The sequence below is a fragment of the Hordeum vulgare genome, chromosome 2H (assembly GCF_904849725.1).
Source record: "Hordeum vulgare subsp. vulgare chromosome 2H, MorexV3_pseudomolecules_assembly, whole genome shotgun sequence".
Lineage (NCBI taxonomy): Eukaryota > Viridiplantae > Streptophyta > Magnoliopsida > Poales > Poaceae > Hordeum > Hordeum vulgare.
Window position 1 is genome coordinate 499,290,065 of NC_058519.1, and position 19,976 is coordinate 499,310,040.

General features: G+C 46.4%; 1 protein-coding gene across 1 annotated transcript; it reads right to left on the reverse strand.

Moving 5' to 3' along the window:
• Positions 1–4,324: 4,324 nt before the first annotated feature.
• Positions 4,325–6,845, reverse strand: LOC123426840 (lysine-rich arabinogalactan protein 19). The gene is made up of 2 exons (XM_045110738.1): positions 5,969–6,845; positions 4,325–4,611 (listed from the first exon to the last, which is right to left on the reverse strand). The coding sequence occupies exon 1, from the start codon at positions 6,424–6,426 to the stop codon at positions 6,019–6,021; it is 408 nt and encodes a 135-aa protein (XP_044966673.1). The 5' UTR covers positions 6,427–6,845; the 3' UTR covers positions 4,325–4,611; positions 5,969–6,018.
• Between the last annotated feature and the right edge of the window lie 13,131 nt (positions 6,846–19,976).

Genomic DNA, 19,976 nt, shown 5'->3' on the forward strand with positions numbered 1-19,976 from the left:
TAGATGCTAAGAAGCCGCAGAAGCGCAAGAGAGACGCCTCCGGTGAGGAAATGGAGCATCCATGGAACGCGACATTGCTTCTCCGTTCTACTGCTAGAACAAGAGAAAAAATGTGTACATATGTATCCTTTTTGAGTTCATAAAAAGAGTTGTCATTACAAGAGTGCGCTTCCCGATCCGACTCCTCAGGGGCGGGGGATCGCTAGCCGGCCCGAACCAACTTCCTGGTCGTAGTCGAACATATAGTGCATGTCGAGCTGAAACCCTTACCACCTCGTGCAAGCTACAGACCGGCTCCCGGTTGTCCGGCTAACGGGATCGTGGAACGGAAGGCCGACTGCACACAAAATTTGACTACGGAGGGGTTGCCGGCTCGGGTTGGTCTGATCGCTTCCGATCTTCATTCCTAGCCGGACTCTGGTGACTCGCTCCAAGTCTAAGTATCTCTGCTGCTTCAAAAAATCTGAGACTGATGCCTTCGAAGGCAGAAGCCCCGTCCCATTCACGGACCGGCTCCCGGCTGTCGGACTGGCGGGGTGGATGCTGGAGGGGGCAAGCTGTTGGACAGACGAAAGCCAAAGGGAAACGGAAGGCAGAAAAGTGAGTCGGCAAGCACAGCCTTCGCAAGCGCAATTCAAGCAAATAAACATATATTACATCAAAAGACATATATGTTTTGGCACTCAACTCGCGGGTTCCCAAGGTGACATTGGGGTAATCTATGCATAAGGATTGATGCACGTTCTCGTCTTTGTTTCTCCGGTAGAAATCTTGGAGCACTCTTTGAGGTTATTTGTGCTGGATTGAGTATTATGAATCTGAATTTGTTATGGTGTTATTTTAGTACGAACTCTTGGATAGATCGATCGGAAAGGATAACTTGTTATTTGAGTACGAACTCTCCGAAAGATTGAACAAAAAGAATAACTTTCATGTGGTTTCTTACCCTACAAACGATTTCTTCTTATGTTCTCCGCTAGATATGAACTTTGGAGTGATTATTTATCGCACATTGAGGTATTGTTATGTGATCCAATTATATTACCATTGTTGAGAGATTACACTAGCGAAAGTACGGACCTTAGGCCTTGTTTTCAAGCATTGCAATACCGTTTGTGCTATGTTTTATGAATTGCTACCTTGCTGTTTTTATTTATTCAGATTATAAAAGTGTATTTCTACCACCCATATTACACTTGTATCACCATCTCTTCGGCAAACTAGTGCATCTATACAATTTACCATTGTATTGGGCGTGTTGGGGATACAAGAGACTCTTTCTCATTTAGTTCCAGGGTTGTTTGAGAGAGACCATCTTCATCCTACGCCTCGCACGGATTGATAAACCTTAGGTCATCTACTTGAGGAAAATTTTCTACTGTCCTACAAAACTCTGCGCTTGGAGTCCCAACACGAGTCTACAAGAACAAGTTGTGTAGTAGACATCAGTTGCTTGGATGGGGTTGATCGAAAACGAGAGACAAGGGTTTACCCAGGTTCGGCCCCTTCGATGGAGGTAAAAGCCTACGTATTGCTTTTTGAATTATTGATGATGATCTCGATTACAAGGGTGTGGAATCGCTAACCTAACTCTTGAGGATTTCTTTTCTCTTTCACTCTATCTCAAGGGCTCCCCTTTATATATAGGTCCGGGCCCTGAGATTACAACAGAGTCCGGTTCATATTACAATCCGCCTCCTACTCTAACTCCTAATTATCTCACGTATGGAAAATACCTTGCGTCTTCCTTCTATGATCTGGCCTGCCAAGTATTGGCCTATGAGCCGGCCTTCCTGGACGAGCCGTCTCCTGGGCCTTAGGCTTTTGTGCTTTCATGGCTCGTGCCTGCGACCACTCCACTTGAGACGCCTTGACAGTCCCGTCATCTTTCTGGCGGGTCATCCTGTGGAGTATATCCCCAATAGGGCGTGCACTCCAATAATGTTTAGTAGATTTGACATGTAATCCCTAGATGGCAACCGACCATGTGTAACCCTAGATACCCATGGTGCCTATATAAGCCTGAGGGTTTAGTTCGTAGAGACACACATTCATTCATCACCGTAATCCCTAGGGTTTAGCCCATAACTTATGATCTCGAGATAGATCAACTATGTACCTTTATACATCCATAATATAAGTAAGAGCAGGACGTAGATTTTTACCTCCTTAAAGAGGGCTCGATCCTGCGTAAAAAAATCGTGTCCCTTGTCTCTTGTTACTCATCGATCCGATCTCACAGCTCAGACCCCCTTGCCCAGGGCATGTAGGTTTTGTCGGCGGACCTCCATGCGAAGATATCCTAATTGTTCCTAAGGAACTGTAGGTGGGTGGCCTCTTGCTCCGGGCTCAAGTTTCCTCCTATGCCCAGCGTTTTGGTTGGTATCTTCGTTTCCTTGGCCGGCTAGAAGGCTGGGTCGAGTCTGGGCTTGCGAGGTAAGGTTGTTGTGGTTGGATTGACGGACCACTCATCTCTTCAAGCTTTGCGGAAGCCAAGGCAGCCTCCATGAGCACGACGTTGGTGACCCCTGCCGCTAGGACTCTTTTCAGTGCTACCATGGAATGTGATGGTGTCAATTGGTCCCGGCGTCACAAATTTGCGTATGAGGGTAGCACTGTGAACTTTACATAGACGAACCTGGCAAGGATGGCGTTGTAGCCCGTGTGAAAGAACGTGACCTCAGAGAACAATGTTTCTAACCGTTAATTATATTCGTCTTCAAAAATCCCCTCTAGCTCGACTTGTCCAAGCCGATGGATCACGTTTCTCCATGGCACAAACCCGTGGAAGCTGCTGGATTATAGGCTTAGGTAGGACTTGGAAATTTGCATCTTCGCCGGGGTGTCACGGAAAATCATGTTGATCCCGCAACCATACCTCACCATGGGCAGCCTGGCCCGACCTAACCCAAAAATCCCGGGCCGGGTCGGACCTAAACTTATCATCGGGCTGGGCTCGGGCCTAAAATTTGAGCCCGATGATCGAGTCGGGCCAGGCTTTGGCATGAAAAATACAAATTTAAGCCATGTTCGGGCCGGACCGAGTCGTGCTCGGGTCGGGTTTGGACCCAATATTCAGGCCCGACGACCAAGCCAGGTCGGGCTTGGTTTTTCAGCACCAGGCTTTTTCCGGCTCGGCTCGACCCGAAGCCCGGCCCGAAGTATGCCCAGGTAGACCCGCATCCACCGCCCACGACGACTTGGGTAAACCTGGGAATGGTTATTAAAAAATCGGGTGTAACGGTTCGCTTCTTACTTTGGGTTTGATTGGTTTAGGTTTTATTGGGCTAAGATTTTTTTTTAGTTTGGTTTCGGTTTGGGTATGTGGAGAATCCAGTTTGGGTATAGTTGGTTATGGGTTTAAACAGTTTTGTCATTAGCGGTTATAAACTATGGGTCCAAACCGGCTTCTAGGCATTGGTTATATGCAATAACCAACGATGATCGAGAACGAGTATCTCCGATCCGCGTGTATGCTGTAACGCATTATGTAATTATGTATTATGGAAAAATATCACATGAAAATCGGAAGTGTTCGCTTGTACTTTGGCTAAGTAATTTGGTTTTAATACATTTGTTAGTGAGATTTTCAGTCGTGGGCATTTTATTTTTACCTCTTGTTGTGTGTTGATCGTATCTCAAGGATAACTTTGTTTCAAAACTGTTGTAGATGCACTTATGTCTTTTCTATCTCATTTGCTTCTTAATATTTTAATTTATGCAATCATATGTACATTAAAGCGAACTCATAGTTGTGTACTATGTTTAAACTCACGGTTATGTAGTGAGTTTAAATTGGTTTGGGTGAAAAAAATAGTGAGTTCGGTTTTCGTTGGACTGAAAATGACATTAAATGATTAAATGGGTATGGACGGATATGGTTTAAGTATGAAATTATTCTCATATTTAGACTCGGGGTAGGCGGAAGCCGTTGATGATTGGATCTACCACGAGGATGATGTTCACTGGGCAATGATTGGACCTACCACGAGGACGAAGTTTACTGGGCACTAGCTGACGCACATGTGCCGGGTGGTTGGTGCAGTCACAAAGACTGCGTGCGCGATTCATGAGCTTCTACGCCCGCGCGATTCATGAGCTGCTACGCCCGACGTGTATCGACGGCCCAGAAGATCATGTGTCTGTTCTACGATCGGGCGGGCAAGTGGGTTGATGAAGATTCAGCCGTTCTAAGGGGGTCATTCCTGCTACTATATCAAGTAAATTTAATCGGTGACATATTTTTACCTCTTTTTATGCACAAGCTGCTCGCTGATTTTACTGTTCATCACAAGCTCATTTGAGCTCAGGAGCACGAGAGGACTTTCGATGCACAAAACTTATTTAGACTGAATGAATTAAACTTCACGGCTACAAACAAATGCTAAGGTATCTAACTAGTATTCCCTCTGTACCATAATAATTGTAGTTGGGGGTATTATATTGGTTCTTCCTAACTGCAAATATTTAGATACAGAAGGAGTAGAACACAGGTGCCAAGAAGAACATCCCACATCCATATAGGACAGCTGCTCATTCAGGCTCTTCAGCGGACAGCTGCTCAGTCAAGTTGGCACACGTTTTTACGGTCAAGTACTCCAGGGCTTGGATCTGAGCAATAAAATAAGATCAGATTTGTCCAGTTGTCCAAGATGCAAACTTGAGGACATATGTAACTACTGACCATCTGGCTCTCACATGCACATGACCAATGCTCCATGTACCATTTCAGATTCAAAACTTAATTGATCCTAATAACTACGCTCTTTTTTTTTATCCTCTCGAAGGAAACAAGCAAACATGCCCTCTTGACTGATTCAGTTTATGCATTACAGACCTGCCCGAAGGTAATAAGGGAAGTGGACAACTTGTGATAACACGAACAGCTGGTGACTGATGGATGATATAGCACATATGAAAACCCCTTTGTAATAATTGGCATGCCATTGCACAAAACTTAGAACATGGTTCAACTTCTAAGAGATAGATGAAATATTCCCATTTTTCAACAATAAGTACCTCCTTCAATCATTTCATTTGGATTTTCTCAAAATAGAATTAAAATACAAATACATATGCCTTTCATACATGCTCTGAATTGTAAATATGACCTCATAACTGAAAAGGCAAAGATATGACAACCGCAAGTGCAACTTACTCTAAATCACATGTCGCATACGACAATATGCACTTTTGGAACGAAAAAGGTAAACAAACTCCATTGAACTTTTCACTTGGCCGTCGAGCGCTACTAACAGATCATAACGTCTGGAGTTTGTTGGTTTAAAAAAAACACTAAACAGTTGATACCTCTGAATTTTCTATCATGATTGTACTCAGAGTAGACCAGGAGAGGACAGTGCAGATACAAAGAAATACAGTACAAGACACAAAGTACAGCTGCAGCTAGCTTGTTTTCTTTGAAAAAGATTTACAATCAGCTTGCTGACCACCAAGCCATCATAGCAGGAGTGATAAGGGACCAAGGTTCATAAGTGCAACTTCATCGTGTGATGGCTGGCTCAATCATTCCACATGGAGCAATATTGATGCTCCGAAGTGCTACCACAGGTGACATATTTAAGAGCTAAGATCACGGCACCACAAAAACAATTTAAGACACTTTGTGCATTGATGCACATCTAAGCAAGCAACTATAATCAGTCCCAGCCCCACACGAATCAATCAACATATCAACATTTCGGAATCTGGATCACTTGCTAGTAGTACCTACTCAGAAATAAAAGAGACACTACAGCTCTCACATCAGTATATCACATGGCCTGTCTACCAGGGCTCTGCACGGAGCATAAGCAGATTGTACACCCGCACAGCAAAGCACTGGCGCCCAACACATGCGAGAAGAACGGCGTGTAAAAATGGAATTAATGGAGAATAGGCGTACGTTGATGGCTTCCTTCCTTTACAAGGACGATTTCAGATCACGGAGAATTAACGAATCACGGACCTGGCGAGCATAGCAAGGAGCAGAGCAGACGGGCAGGCGGTCAGGTCGGGTCAGGTGAGGGGCGTGGAGGAGGACACCTCGGCCCTGTCGAGCCGGCGCAGCTGCCAGGCGCGCAGCGCCAGGAGCGCGCCGAGGACGACCTGCATTGCCACGGCGACGCCGGCGAAGGCGATCCCGAGCCTCTCGCCGAAGTTGAGCCGCCGCCTGGGCGGCGGGGGCGGCGGGCGGTGGTGGTGGTGGTGGTGGTGGTGGTGCGGGGGGTGGTGCGGCGGCGCGGGGGCGCCGTCGGAGTCGGACGCGACCCGCCGCGGCGGCGCGCGGAGCGGGGCGGGGCTCGACGGCGGCGGCGGCGAGGCGGCAGCGGAGAAGGAGAGGGACGGGGAGGATAGGAGGAGGACGGGCAGGAGGAGCGTCAGGGTCGCGGCTCGGCGGGGCGGCCGTGGTGCGGTTGGCGCCATGGGGGCGTTGGCGGCATAAAGGTGGAGAACAAATCTGGTGGAGACTGGGCAGAGAGAAGCGCGGAGGGAGGAGGGGAGGAGGAACCGGAGGAGACGGAGACGAGGCGGGCGGGAGCGGGAGCGGGAGCTGGACGCGTGTGGCTGTGTCCCACTGTTCTGTTCTGTTCTGTTCTGTTCCCTGCCCTGGCTTTGTGTTCGGGGGACGCGACGGCGACGGACGGGGGTGGCGGTTGCGTGGCGTGTCCCGGGGGTCGGGCCGCGGACAGCCACTCGCTCGCCTCTCTGTCTGCAATCAACAACAACGTTACGGCAGGTACTCCAGTCAGGTAGTACCGCCAGCGGGGGCGTAATAATTGGGGAGACGCGGACAGCTTGACCCCAAGCGAGCAAGACGCGTCGAGGTCGGGGCACGGGACCTCGCTCGCTGTTCCGTGTAGGCTAGGCTAGGCTAGGGCTTTGCCCGATTTTTGTCGATTCAAGTCACCGTCTTGTTCGTTTTTGCTAATGTTTGGCACGGACGGGGCTACGGTTTGGTTGGCTGCTTGAGTTGCACAACTGCACGTTGCTGTGTTGATTTTTTGGTGTCTTGAGTCACGGTCTCTTTTGTTGTTGCAAAATGTTTGGGTCCCATGACGAAGACGGTACTGTATTAGCCAGTCAGGGTCCCTGTGGAGTGTTGTGGCGGCAAGACTAACCTGCGTAGAGGAGAGGCGTTGAGCTAAAATAATAAAAGAAAAAAGTTGTTCTGTTAATTAGGAAAAACAATTAAATTGTCTAGTTAATAATGGATAATCGGACTAAAATCATTACAACCGCCGAGGGCAAGCACACAAGATAACCACGCACACCCTATCAATGAGGGCCTCATTGAAAAAGCACACAAACATCATCGTCGTTACTCCTCCCCTAAAAACGTATATTTAAAAAAAACACAAATATGGTTCACCCGATGTTGAGTACATGTCTTTTTTTTAAAAAAAGTTAAGAAAATCAACAAAGTATCTGTATGCTCTTTGTCACATCCAAATGCAACATAAAAATTTGTAGGCAAAAAGGTTAAGCATTTTGGTATGTGCAAAAAAAGTCATCCTAAATATATATTTTTCACCGGCAAAACACCACCGTTCCGTTTCGCATGAAATTTTTTAAGGATGTTCGCAACACTAACACGAACGTTTACAAAAAAAAAAGGTATTTTGAAAACATTTATTATATTTTTTGTTTACTATTCATGCGGGAGCGCGCACTCCTAGGAGCCAAAACATCGTTCTCAATCAATTTGCACTATGAATAATTCAAAATTTATAATGAGCAATTCACGAGTTATTTTTTTAGAAACAACAGTTCGCTAGCTCTTCCATGCGATACAGCTCTCTTTTGTGAGAAAAAACATGTACTAGAAGTCTAGCTCTCATCTGGCCCAATATGCCTTGCATTGTGGAATATCCGATTGCTCCATGTCCATGACATGCGAAATCAGAAAAATGGTAGATACATAGTACTCCATTCATTCCTAAATATAAGACATTTTAAAGATTTCACTAGAAAACCATATACGAAGCAAAATGAGTAAATCTACATTTTATAATATGTCTACATACATCCATATATAGTTTCCTAGTGAAACTTCTAAAAAACTTATATTTAGTAACAGAGGGCGTAAAATGCAAGAACAGAATTCCTTAGAAATTCAAAAAATATTTCTCCATGTATGTATATGTCCGTATATATGGAAGTGTTTATGAACAGAAAAACTATGTATGTGATAAAAAAATCATGCACCGTTGAAATTTGATGCATTTTAAAAAATGATTACTAAAATTATGACTGCATGAGTTTTTTTAACACAATACATACACAAATATGTTTATAGACGCCATGTATTCATCATTATAAACGCACGTGAAAGGATCGATATGGTTGACTAGATGGGGGGTGAATAGGCAACGACCACTTTCTAATTAATCTTAGCAAGTTAGGGTAAACAACATACGGGTTCACAAATATAACAACAATAGGGTGAACCATAATGAAGCTAACAACGAGAGCTACTAAGACAAGTAAGACAAAGACAACAACATAAGCATACACAAAGTAAAGGTTAGAGATAACCACAAGTGGAACAAATGAAGACGAGGATGTGTTACCAAAGTTCCTTCCCTTTGACAGGAAGTACGTCTCCGTTGGAGCGGTGTGGAGGCACAATGCTCCCCAATAAGTCACTAAGGCCACCGTATTCTCCTCACGCCCTCGCACGATGCAAGGTACCGTGATTCCACTATAGGTGCCCTTGAAGGCGGCGACCGAACCTTTACAAACAAGGTTGGGGCAAACTCCACACAAAGCTTGAAGGCTCCCAACAAGACCACGAAGCTTCACCATAATGGAATGTGGCTTCGAGGTGACCTCAACCGTCTAGGATGCTCAAACACCCAAGAATAACAAGATCCGCAAGGGATTGGTGGGGGAATCAACTTTTCTCTTGGTGGAAGTGTAGATCTAGGCCTTCTCAACCAATCCCTAAAGAATCAACAAGTTTGATTGGCTAGGGAGAGAGATCGAGCACTTTTGAGCTTAGGGAGCAACAATGGAGCTTGGGAGGGTAAGAGATAGGGTTCCACGGCTAGAAGAACCCCTTATATAGTTGGGAGGAAAATCCAACCGTTTTCCCACTCACAGCCTGTGCCTAGCGGTACTACCGCTGGATGCAGCGGTACTACCGCTGGCACTCCAGCGGTACTACCGCTGGCTGCAGCGGTACTACCGTTGGGCCCCTCGTAGTGCATAAGCACTACCACTGTCAAGAAAGTCTTCGCAAAAAGGTCCGTCCAAGTACAACCGCTAGGAAGGCGGTACTAAGCTCCTGGAGCGGTACTACCGCTGACCAGGGGCGGTACTACCGCCAGCTAGCGGTACTACCGCTAGGCCCAGCAGTACTACCGCTGGGGGAAACACCAAGGCGGGAGCCACTCCAAAGTTGCCAGCAAGGGGGAAAAAGGTGAAGTGTGCGCGTGCAAGATTGATTCCTCCCAAACCTTTCCACTACGGTTCCCCTCTTAATAGTACGGTTTTCCTATGACTCAAATAAAGAGAATCGTAGAGAACATCGTGCTTCTGTTCCATGAAAGAGGGGGCGAGTCGTCTTGTGCCGTTGACGTGTGTTATCTGAAATCTTAACACCCACGGTTAGTCCGTTGCGGTACTGTCATCAATCACCAAAATTACTCAGGCATAAACTATGCCCCAACTATCTCCCCCTTTTTGGTGGATTGATGACGATACCAAATTTGCACAGTGAATAACATGTGAACAAAAAGATAGAGATATATGAAAATAAGGAGCATATGACTCACAGCATATGATGGAAATAAATCTCACACTAGTTCATGTCTCACGTCACACAAAGCAAAGATAGCAAAATAGAAGCAAACCAAGTTCGAAGCAAAACACGAAAGATAAGCAAAGCTAAGCAAAGTTCAACTCTCAAAGCAAATCCAGCTCCTAGACTCTCTCCCCCTTTGGCACAAGACACCAAAAAGGGGCACACCTAACGACACAGGTGGTCACTCCTCATCCTCATCATCCCCAGACTCGTTCGTAGCATCCGGATCGTCCTGCTCCTCTTCATTGTCCTCCGTCTCTGCATCAGACCACTGGTAACCTTGAGCCCGCATCCAAGTAGACTCTGGAGTGATGTCGTACTGTGATCCGCTGGAGATGTCAACGTCAAGTGTCCTCAGGACACGCTTGTGCCTCTGACGGTTCTCCTTCTGGGCCACGTGCGTCTGATACTGTCCCTTAGCCTGCATACACAAGAGAGTCTTCATCTTATCCTACAGTTTCATGGCCCAAGATGGCATGGCAGAAGAGCGGGACTGCGAAGCGGTTCCTCTGTCAGCAGCAGTCTCTGTGTCAGTGTCCATGTGCTGAGATGAAGTTGATGGGTTGGCCCATTTGTCCTTGACGCGAAGCTTGATAGGATCGTGCACAAAGTAGTCAGCCTGAATGTATAACTCCTCAAGCAGATAGGTGTCTTGTCACTTCTGACGGATATAAGCAAACAAGTAGGGCCCGTAGATGGGAACCTTGCGCATCATGATGCAGTTCCAGAGCTCAGTGAACATCACATCAGAAATATCAAGAGGGGCAGACTCCTTAGTCATAGCCTCCTCACAGAGCAGTAGCATCTCAGCCAGAGAGCCATGTACCTCGTCGAAGTTGCCAATGCGAGGAAAGAGGGTGTTGCCGAAGATCCGATGCATGATGTCCAAATGCCTGGGGAGCACACCTTTCTTCACATAGAGTTGCTGCAACCTGTCCTTGGCGGAGGCCCTATCAGTGGGAGCTGCAGCATGAGGACGCGACCCAAGTGGAGTGTCAGCTCCCTGAAAATCAACCTTGAGGAAAGCCATGAATTCACGTCAGGAACCTGTCATCTTCTGAGTCCCAGTCATCCAAACCAAGGAGCGCTCGTCATCAGGCGAGAAGTGAACCGTGACATAGAACTGGGCAACAACATTTGGATCAAAGTCTGTCTTGAAGGAGATGATCTCCTTAATGCCCAGCTTGTCAATCAGAGAGAGAGCATCACCAAAGTAATCCAGGTTCCGCTGAAGGTGAGCCAAGTCAATCCACTGAATGGGAACAAAACTCTTCTTGAAATGCTTGATGATATCACGATAGATCCTGCAGTGATCCTTTGCCCAAACATGCTCGACATTCTTGATCACAGCCCTCTCTTGGAGATAGTGGTTTTGGTTGCGGAACCGCAGAAAATCCTTAGGGGGCATGGTGCGAACGTTGACCCCCTTGTCCTTGTTAGCGGTCTTCTTGAAGGCCTTCTTTGTGGTTTGCAGACCTGAAGTGGCGGAGCCCTCTGGAGCCTCTGGATTGCGATAATGCTTTGATTGTGTGTCCCGTGGGGGGTTCGAGTGGCGAGCACCACCTGTGACACAAAACACACACCGAAAAAGAGTGACAAAAGGAGTCAAGGTAATGAACAAGAAAAGGCAGAAAAGTAAACACTCATTGCCAAGCAAATGAAAAGAATAAACAGAGAATCCTCCTGGCGGTAGTACCGCTGGGGTCAGAGCGGTAGTACCGCTACCCCTGGCGGTAGTACCGCTGGGGTCCTCGCGGTAGTACCGCTACCCCTGGCGGTAGTACCGCTGGGGTCCTAGCGATAGTACCGCTACCCCTGGCGGTAGTACCGCTGGGGTTTGATTTTCATATCTGAATAAGAAAAGACCCATAGAGATGGCTACATGGAATTTACGAGGGCCATGGGCTGTGTATAATCACTAAGAACTCCACCACAGCCCTAACCACATGAGGATCACAAGTACCATCTAAATAAGGACATGCCTAGTCAAGAGAATGCAAGTTTTAGATCTAATCCAAACATAGAAGAAGTGCTTGATCTCAAACATGTAAAACCTAGGGCATGGCAATATAAAAGCTAAGATTCATAGGACCTACACTCCCCTCGAATATCTCCTTCATGCCATCCAAGAACAAGGCACAATATCAAAAACATGGATCCAAACCACCAATGCTCCTAACCCTAGAACACGAAAACATCAACCAAGAGAAGGAAGGGAGGAGCTTTACCGGGGTCCATGGCACTTGGAGGAGGAAGGAGAAGTGGAGCAAATCCTCCAACTCGACGGAGAGAAGGGGTTCCACGGATAGAGATCCAAATAGGAGGATTTCGGGGTTGGGGAGGGAGGAGCCACGAGGAAGAAGAAAGAAGCAGGAAAAACGGGGTCCCCTACTTTATATAGCCCAAGGGGTACGGGCCAGCGGTAGTACCGCTGAGGTCCTGGCGGTAGTACCGCTACCTGGCGGTAGTACCGCTGGGGTCCTGGCGGTAGTACTGCTCCCCCTGAGACAGCCCTAAAAATGTCCTAGTTAGGTCGTGGTAGATTGGGGTCCTGGCGGTAGTACCGCTATCCCTAGCGGTAGTACCGCTGGGGTCCTGGCGGTAGTACCGCTACCCCTGGCGGTAGTACCGCTGCAAATGTCACAACGGGACCTAGGAGAAGAGAAGAACGTGGGCAAATGACAAGTTAGTGAAAATAAGAAGATAGCACCAGCAAGATATACTGACTTGTCATTTTGTATCCTTTCTTTCACATGAGAGAAAGGTGGGGGCGGTGGCCGAGGCCACCTATGTTTGAGACAAAGGTATGCCACCGCGAAGAATTATCCTTGGGTTCATGACCAACGCTCGTCTTTGAAGCACAAGTGCCATTTGACAATGGCTAAAGTGAAAGACTAGATCGATTTATGCATAATGGGGGAGGAAAAGTTCATTGAGAGAACAACACTCCCCCTATGTCCATGCCTACATCTAGAACAAGATAGAATGCATAGTAAGGTGCAACGTGCCTAGCTTCAATCCACATTACTTGAATCAATGATATTTAGCTCATGCCTTAACTCCCGGAACCTTGCTTCATCTAGGGGCTTAGTGAAGGTATCTGCAAGTTGCTCTTCAGTGTGGATGAAGTGGACCTCAATATCACCTAGCTTGATATGTTCACGAATGAAGTGATGGCGGATATCAATATGCTTGGTTTTGCTATGTTGCACTGGGTTGAGGGAAATCTTGATAGCAATTTGATTGTCACATAGAAGAGGCACTTTGTCACAAGTGACACCGTAATCCTTTAAAGTTTGCCTCATCCATAGCAATTGTGCACAACAACTTGCAGCTGCCACATACTCAGCTTCAGTGGATGATAGAGAGACGCAATTCTGCTTCTTTGAAGACCAACTTACCAGTGAGCGACCAAGGAATTGGCATCCTCCAGAAGTTGACTTCCTCTCCACACAATCTCCTGCCCAATCTGAGTCAGAATAGCCAACTAGGTTGAAGTTTGCTCCTTTGGGATACCATAGGCCAAAGTTTGGGGTATGAGCCAAATATCGAAAGATTCGCTTAACAGCCATATAATGACTTTCTTTTGGTGCGGATTGAAACCGTGCACATATCCCTACACTGAACATGATATCCGGTCTAGATGCACAAAGGTAAAGGAGGGATCCAATCATGGAGCGATATACCTTTTGATCCACTGCTTTACCATTGGGATCACTGTCAAGCTTGCATCTTGTTGGCATGGGGAACTTGACCGGTTTGACATCTTCAAGCTCGAACCGTTTGAGCATGTCTTGAGTGTACTTGGCTTGTTTGATGAAGGTCCTTTCTAGGCCTTGTCTAATATCGAACCCGAGGAAGAACTTCAACTCTCCCATCATGGACATCTCAAATTTCTCAGTCATTAGTGTAGCAAATTCTTCATTGAAGGACAATTTCAAACCACGATCTTGTAACAGCTCAGTAAGATACTCATACCACGCACGTGGGGCTTGTTTAAGGCCATAGAGTGCCTTATTAAGTTTGTGCACATGATTGGGAAGCTTGGGATGTTCGAATCTCGGGGGTTGTTTGACATACACCAACTCATTTAAAGGACCATTAAGAAAGGCACTTTTCACATCCATTTGTTGTAATTTGAAGTTATGATGAGAAGCAAATGCAAGCAACATGCGAATAGATTCTAGACGAGCAACAGGGGCAAAGGTTTCACCGTAGTCGATACCCTCGACTTGGGAGTAGCCTTGAGCCACCAATCTTGCCTTGTTTCGAATCACAATCCCATTGGCATCTTGCTTGTTCTTGAATATCCATTTGGTCCCGATGACATTATGTTCCTCCGTTGGCCTTGGCACTAAATCCCAGACTTGGTTAGGCTCGAAGTTGTTAAGTTCTTCATGCATGGCCATAAGCCAATCCTCATCATCGAGCGCTTCCTGTACCTGATGTGGTTCACAATACGAAACAAACACGTGATGCTCACAATAATTCCAAATCTGTTGAAGGGTGGATACTCCCCTTTTTAAACTGCCAAGTACATTCTTCATATGATGTGACTTGACTCTCAGCTTGTTCGCAATCTTGGCTACTCGACGCTCCAAGAGTTCTTCATTGGATAACTGGGGAGCATCGACTTGTTTACTTTTCTTGCCCTTGCGTCTTGAGCCTCCCTTGGCACCGGTTGTTGGTGCTGCAGAAGGGAATTGTGAGACAGTATCCTGATCATCTTGACTTTCGACTAGAGCAGGTTCACTTGTTTGTTCTTGTATTTGTGGTTGCTCTTAATCTTGATCTTGTGCTTCTACTTGGTCTAGATCTCGCGGTTGCACTTGATCTTGATCATGAGCAGGTTCAGAGCGTTGTGTGAGTGCTTGAATATCATGGGACACATCATCATTGTTGGGTAATTTATCTTGACCTTGAGCTTGTTCATTTTGTTGAGAGTCTTCTCTTTGTTCATCGGAAGCGTGTGGGGCTTGTGGAGGTGATGGCTCCATTTGAGTAGAGCATTGTCCTTCTCCTTCGGCCACAAGGGGTTCCTCAATGGGGAGTATTTGACCAATCCCCATTCTTCTTATGGCTTGGGGAGGAATTTCATCACCTACATCACAAAAACCACTTTGCTCCACTTGGGAGCCATTATTTTCATCAAACTCCACGTTACACGTCTCCTCAATGAGTCCGGTGGACTTGTTGAGGACAGGGTAAGCATGAGAGTTTGTAGCATAACCAACAAAGATGCCCTCATGTGCTCTAAAATCAAATGTAGCTAAACGTGCACCTTTCTTGAGAATGAAACACTTACAACCGAATACCCGGAAGTACTTGAGATTGGGTTTGTTCCCAGTTAGAATCTCATATGGAGTCTTGTTCAAGCCTTTGCGGATATAGAGCCGATTGGACGCATGACATGCTGTGTTGATGGCCTCTGCCCAAAAGTTATATGGAGATTTGAATTCCGCCATCATTGTTCTTGCAGCGTCTATCAAGGTCCGGTTCTTCCTTTCTGCCACGCCATTTTGTTGAGGGGTATATGGTGCTGAATATTGATGTTTTATTCCCTCATCACCTAGAAACTCATCCAAGGTGTAGTTCTTGAACTCGGTGCCGTTGTCACTTCTAATCATCAAGATCTTTGCTTCATGTTGACGTTGAGCTTCATTAGCAAAGTTGATGACAGTTTGTTGAGTTTCACTCGTCCTTTTGAAGAAATATACCCAGGTGTATCTTGAGTAGTCGTCAACAATCACCAAGCAGTACTTTCTGCCTCCAAGACTATCAAATGATGGAGGGCCAAACTGATCCATATGGAGGAGCTCAAATGGCCTCTTAGTGTAGATGAGAGTTGTTGGACGATGAGCAGTTTCATGAATCTTTCCTTCAATACAGGCACTGCAAACACGATCTTTAGCAAAACTCACATTTGTTAGTCCACGAATATGGTCCCCTGTTAGAAGACTTTGCAAAGATCTCATATTGACATGAGCTAAACGGCGATGCCAAAGCCAGCCCACATCAACTTTAGCCATTAAACACGTCGCGGTCTTAGTGGGTCGCTTTTAGAAGTTCACCACATAAAGACCATTTTCAACATATCCAACATAGGATACTTTAAGAGTCTTGCTCCACAGGAGGACCATAGTATCAAGATTAAAGAATGTGGAAAAACCCATAATTGCAAGTTGACAAACCGAAAGTAAATTGTAGGCAAGTGACTCAACAAGCATGACCTTCTCAATAGATAACCCTTGAGAGACGACCACCTTACCAAATCCCAATACCTTTGACGAGGATGCATCGGCGAATTGGACATGGGTGGTCATAGATGGAGAAGGATGCACATCCACCACTAAGTCCTTGCTTCCGGTCATATGATTTGTTGCTTCACTATCAAGCAACCATGAGACCCCACCGGAACCAAACTCCTGCAATAGATCAAGGCTTGGTTTTAGGTACCCATTTTTTATGGGTCCTTTCATGTTAGAGACAAGGGTCTTAGGAACCCAGATAGCCCATTCAATGTACTCATCGTAGGAACCAATAAATCTGGCATAAACATGCCCATCACTAGCACGACATAAGACATAAGAAGAATTGAGTTTGTCGGCTGTGTTTGTAGGAATGGTTTTGCCCTTCTTGAGGTTTCCATAATCCACCTTGTTCCCGTTCACCTTCTGAGTCCCCTCACCCTCTTTGGCAAAGATGTCCATGAGGGTAGGAGATCGTTTGTTCCTGTTCCTCCTTTTACCTTTTGACTTGGAGGTAAGTCCATGTCCCTTCTTTCCTACAACACCTTTTTGAGTGCTCAAGAGGTCGTTCGGGCACAAGGTCCTTCTCAAGTTTCTCCTTTAACTTGGCATTTTCCTCCACAAGATGTACATGCTCACAATAGGGATTACTTGCACAAGCATTATCAATTAACACAAAGGGAGGACAAGTAGAGATCTCCTTGGTAAGCTTTGCTTGGAGTTGATCATGAGACTCTTTCAGAGATAAATGAACACCTTTCAAGACCTTGTGGGCCTTGTCAAGTGTGTCAAACTCCACCTTGAGTCTATCATGGCCAACCCCAAGAGCATACTTTTCAGACTTAAGCATACGAGTAAGAACAACATCATGATCTAGTTTCTTTTGCATTTTAGCGCAGTCATCGTTGTATGACTCCTCAAGAGCCAAATGAAGAGTGCGCTCCTTTTCTAGAGCGATAGATAATTCAGCAATTTCATCGGCATAGTCACGACTGTGTCCCTGAAGCTCGGAGATGGTCTCCTCATGAGACTCAATGAGGTCATTGGCCTCACCCAGTTGTTCCAATAGAGCAACAAAGTGCTTCTTGGATTCTCCCTTAATAGTGCACAGAAACTTGTCAAGATCATGCTCATTAAGTTCCCCAACATCACTATCATCAACACAATTTAACAATGAAGGAGCAGTAGCGATGTTGGTCTTAATGATGGGAGTTACCTGATTGATACCTTTTGCCATGAGGCACTTGGTGATGTGGTTCTCGTTGGGGGCGTTGAAGAGAGACACCTTCTGAGGAGAGGTAGTGGCAATAGCAACAGTTGTCGTTGCCACTGTATCATCATCATCATCATCATCGGAAGGGTACTCTTCAAGGGCCACCATCCCTTTTGGGTGGGGTTTCTTCACAAAGTTGTTCTTGATTGGAAATGATTTGGTTTTGTCTTTGCGAATGATCTTGCCCCCGTTGTCTTCCCTTTTCTCATAGGGACATTTGGCCATGAAGTGGCTCATGTTACCACAGTTATAACATGTCCTCACTCGTTGCTTGGGTTTGAATCCACTAGAGTTGTTCTTGGTGAAGGTGGGTCTTGAGTTCCTCTTGTTGCCCCAAAATTGCCTTGATGCAAGAGACATGTGCTCATGATAGGCATACTTTGTGTCTTCAGGGCAGCTCTCCTCTTCCTCATCCTCTTCTTCTTATTCAAACATTGCTTTTGCTTTTAACGCAAGGTTGGGTGAAGTTGTCTTTGAGCGAACACGAGCAAGTGCATTGTCGGCTGTTTCGTTCATGATTGACATTGCAATAAATTCATCCAACACCTCACTGGAAGACAAGGAGTGGAAGTCTGGCCGCTAACGAATGACAGATGACATGGTTTGTTGAAAGGCATGATGGCTTTGAGAAACTTGCGCTTGACCCATGTATCATCCACATCCTTGCTCCCATGATCCTTGAGTGCCACAGCAATAGCAATCACCCTCCAATAGAGATCATGAGGGTCCTCGTCTTCCTTCATCACAAACTCATCGGCCTTTTCAAGTATCACTTCATAGTTGGATCGTTGAATGCGTGAGCTTCTCTTGTACAACACCATAATATGCTCCCAACAATCCTTGGCCAAAGTGAAGGGACGCAAGTGAGGAAGATCTTCAGGTGGCACTGCGGACTGGAGAATAAGCAAGGCGGAGTGATTGTATTGATTGTCTGCATCTTCTCTTGGAGTGAGGTTGCTTGGATCATGGGGATAATATCCTTGCTCGATGATTCTCCACAAGTTAGTTGAGCTGTGATTCAAATGAGACTTAATAGAAATACCCAGTTAGCAAAGTCACCTTTCGCAAGCTTAGGAGGAGGACTAACAGGATTAAGACGCGGTGTGGGAATGGATCCTCCATAGACCATGGGGGGTGGAACTGAGGCATATGTTCCAGTCCCATCCTTTTCGTCAGATGAGGAAGGTCGCATACCTTTAGCCGCTTCCTTAGAGGAATTGGCCTCCAAATCGGTGATGGTGGGTTTAACCACTAACGCCGGTTCGGGTGGACTTTTAAATCCCTCAATTAACTCTTTAAGCATGGTCTTGACTTCGTTCGTCAAGGACGTCTAGAGGGCGGCCATAGCCGTATTCAAGTCGTCCCTTGTGACCGAAGTCAAGTCCATGGCCTCGGGTTGCCCATGGTTAATTCCCTCTTCGCCTTCCATACTCTTCGGGTGGTGAAACCCTTAATAAAGAGACGTGGCTCTGATACCAATTGAAAGGATCGATATGGTTGACTAGAGGGGGGGTGAATAGGCAACGACCACTTTTTAATTAATCTTAGCAAGTTAGGGTAAACAACATACGGGTTCACAAATATAACAACAATGGGGTGAACCGTAATGAAGCTAACAACGAGAGCTACTAAGACAAGTAAGAGAAAGACAACAACATAAGCATACACAAAGTAAAGGTTAGAGATAACCACAAGTGGAACCAATGAAGACGAGGATGTGTTACCGAAGTTCCTTCCCATTGACAGTAAGTACGTCTCCGTTGGAGCGGTGTGGAGGCACAATGCTCCCCAATAAGCCACTAAGGCCACCGTATTCTCCTCACGCCCTCGCACGATGCAAGGTACCGTGATTCCACTATAGGTGCCCTTGAAGGCGGCGACCGAACCTTTACAAACAAGGTTGGGGCAAACTCCACACAAAGCTTGGAGGCTCCCAACAAGACCACGAAGCTTCACCACAATGGAATGTGGCTTCGAGGTGACCTCAACCGTCTAGGATGCTCAAACACCCAAGAGTAACAAGATCCGCAAGGGATTGGTGGGGGAATCAACTTTTCTCTTGGTGGAAGTGTAGATCTAGGCCTTCTCAACCAATCCCTAAAGAATCAACAAGTTTGATTGGCTAGGGAGAGAGATCGGGCACTTTTGAGCTTAGGGAGCAACAATGGAGCTTGGGAGGGTAAGAGATAGGGTTCCACAGCTAGAAGAACCCCTTATATAGTGGGGAGGAAAATCCAACCGTTTTCCCACTCACAGCCCGTGCCTAGCGGTACTACCGCTGGCTGCAGCGGTACTACCGTTGGGCCCGTGGTAGTGCATAAGCAATACCACCGTCAAGAAAGTCTTCGCAAAAAGGTCCGTCCAAGTACAACCGCTAGGAAGGCGGTACTAAGCTACTGGAGCGGTACTATCGCTGACCAGGGGCGGTACTACCGCTAGCTAGCGGTACTACCGCTGGCTGCAGCGGTACTATCGCTAGCACTCTAGCGGTACTACCGCTACGGCCAGCGGTACTACCGCTAGGCCCAGCGGTACTACCGCTGGGGGACCATTTGCAAAGAAGAAGGAAACACCAAGGCGGGAGCCACTCCAAAGTTGCCGGCAAGGGGGAAAAGAGGTGAAGTGTGTGCGTGCAAGATTGATTCCA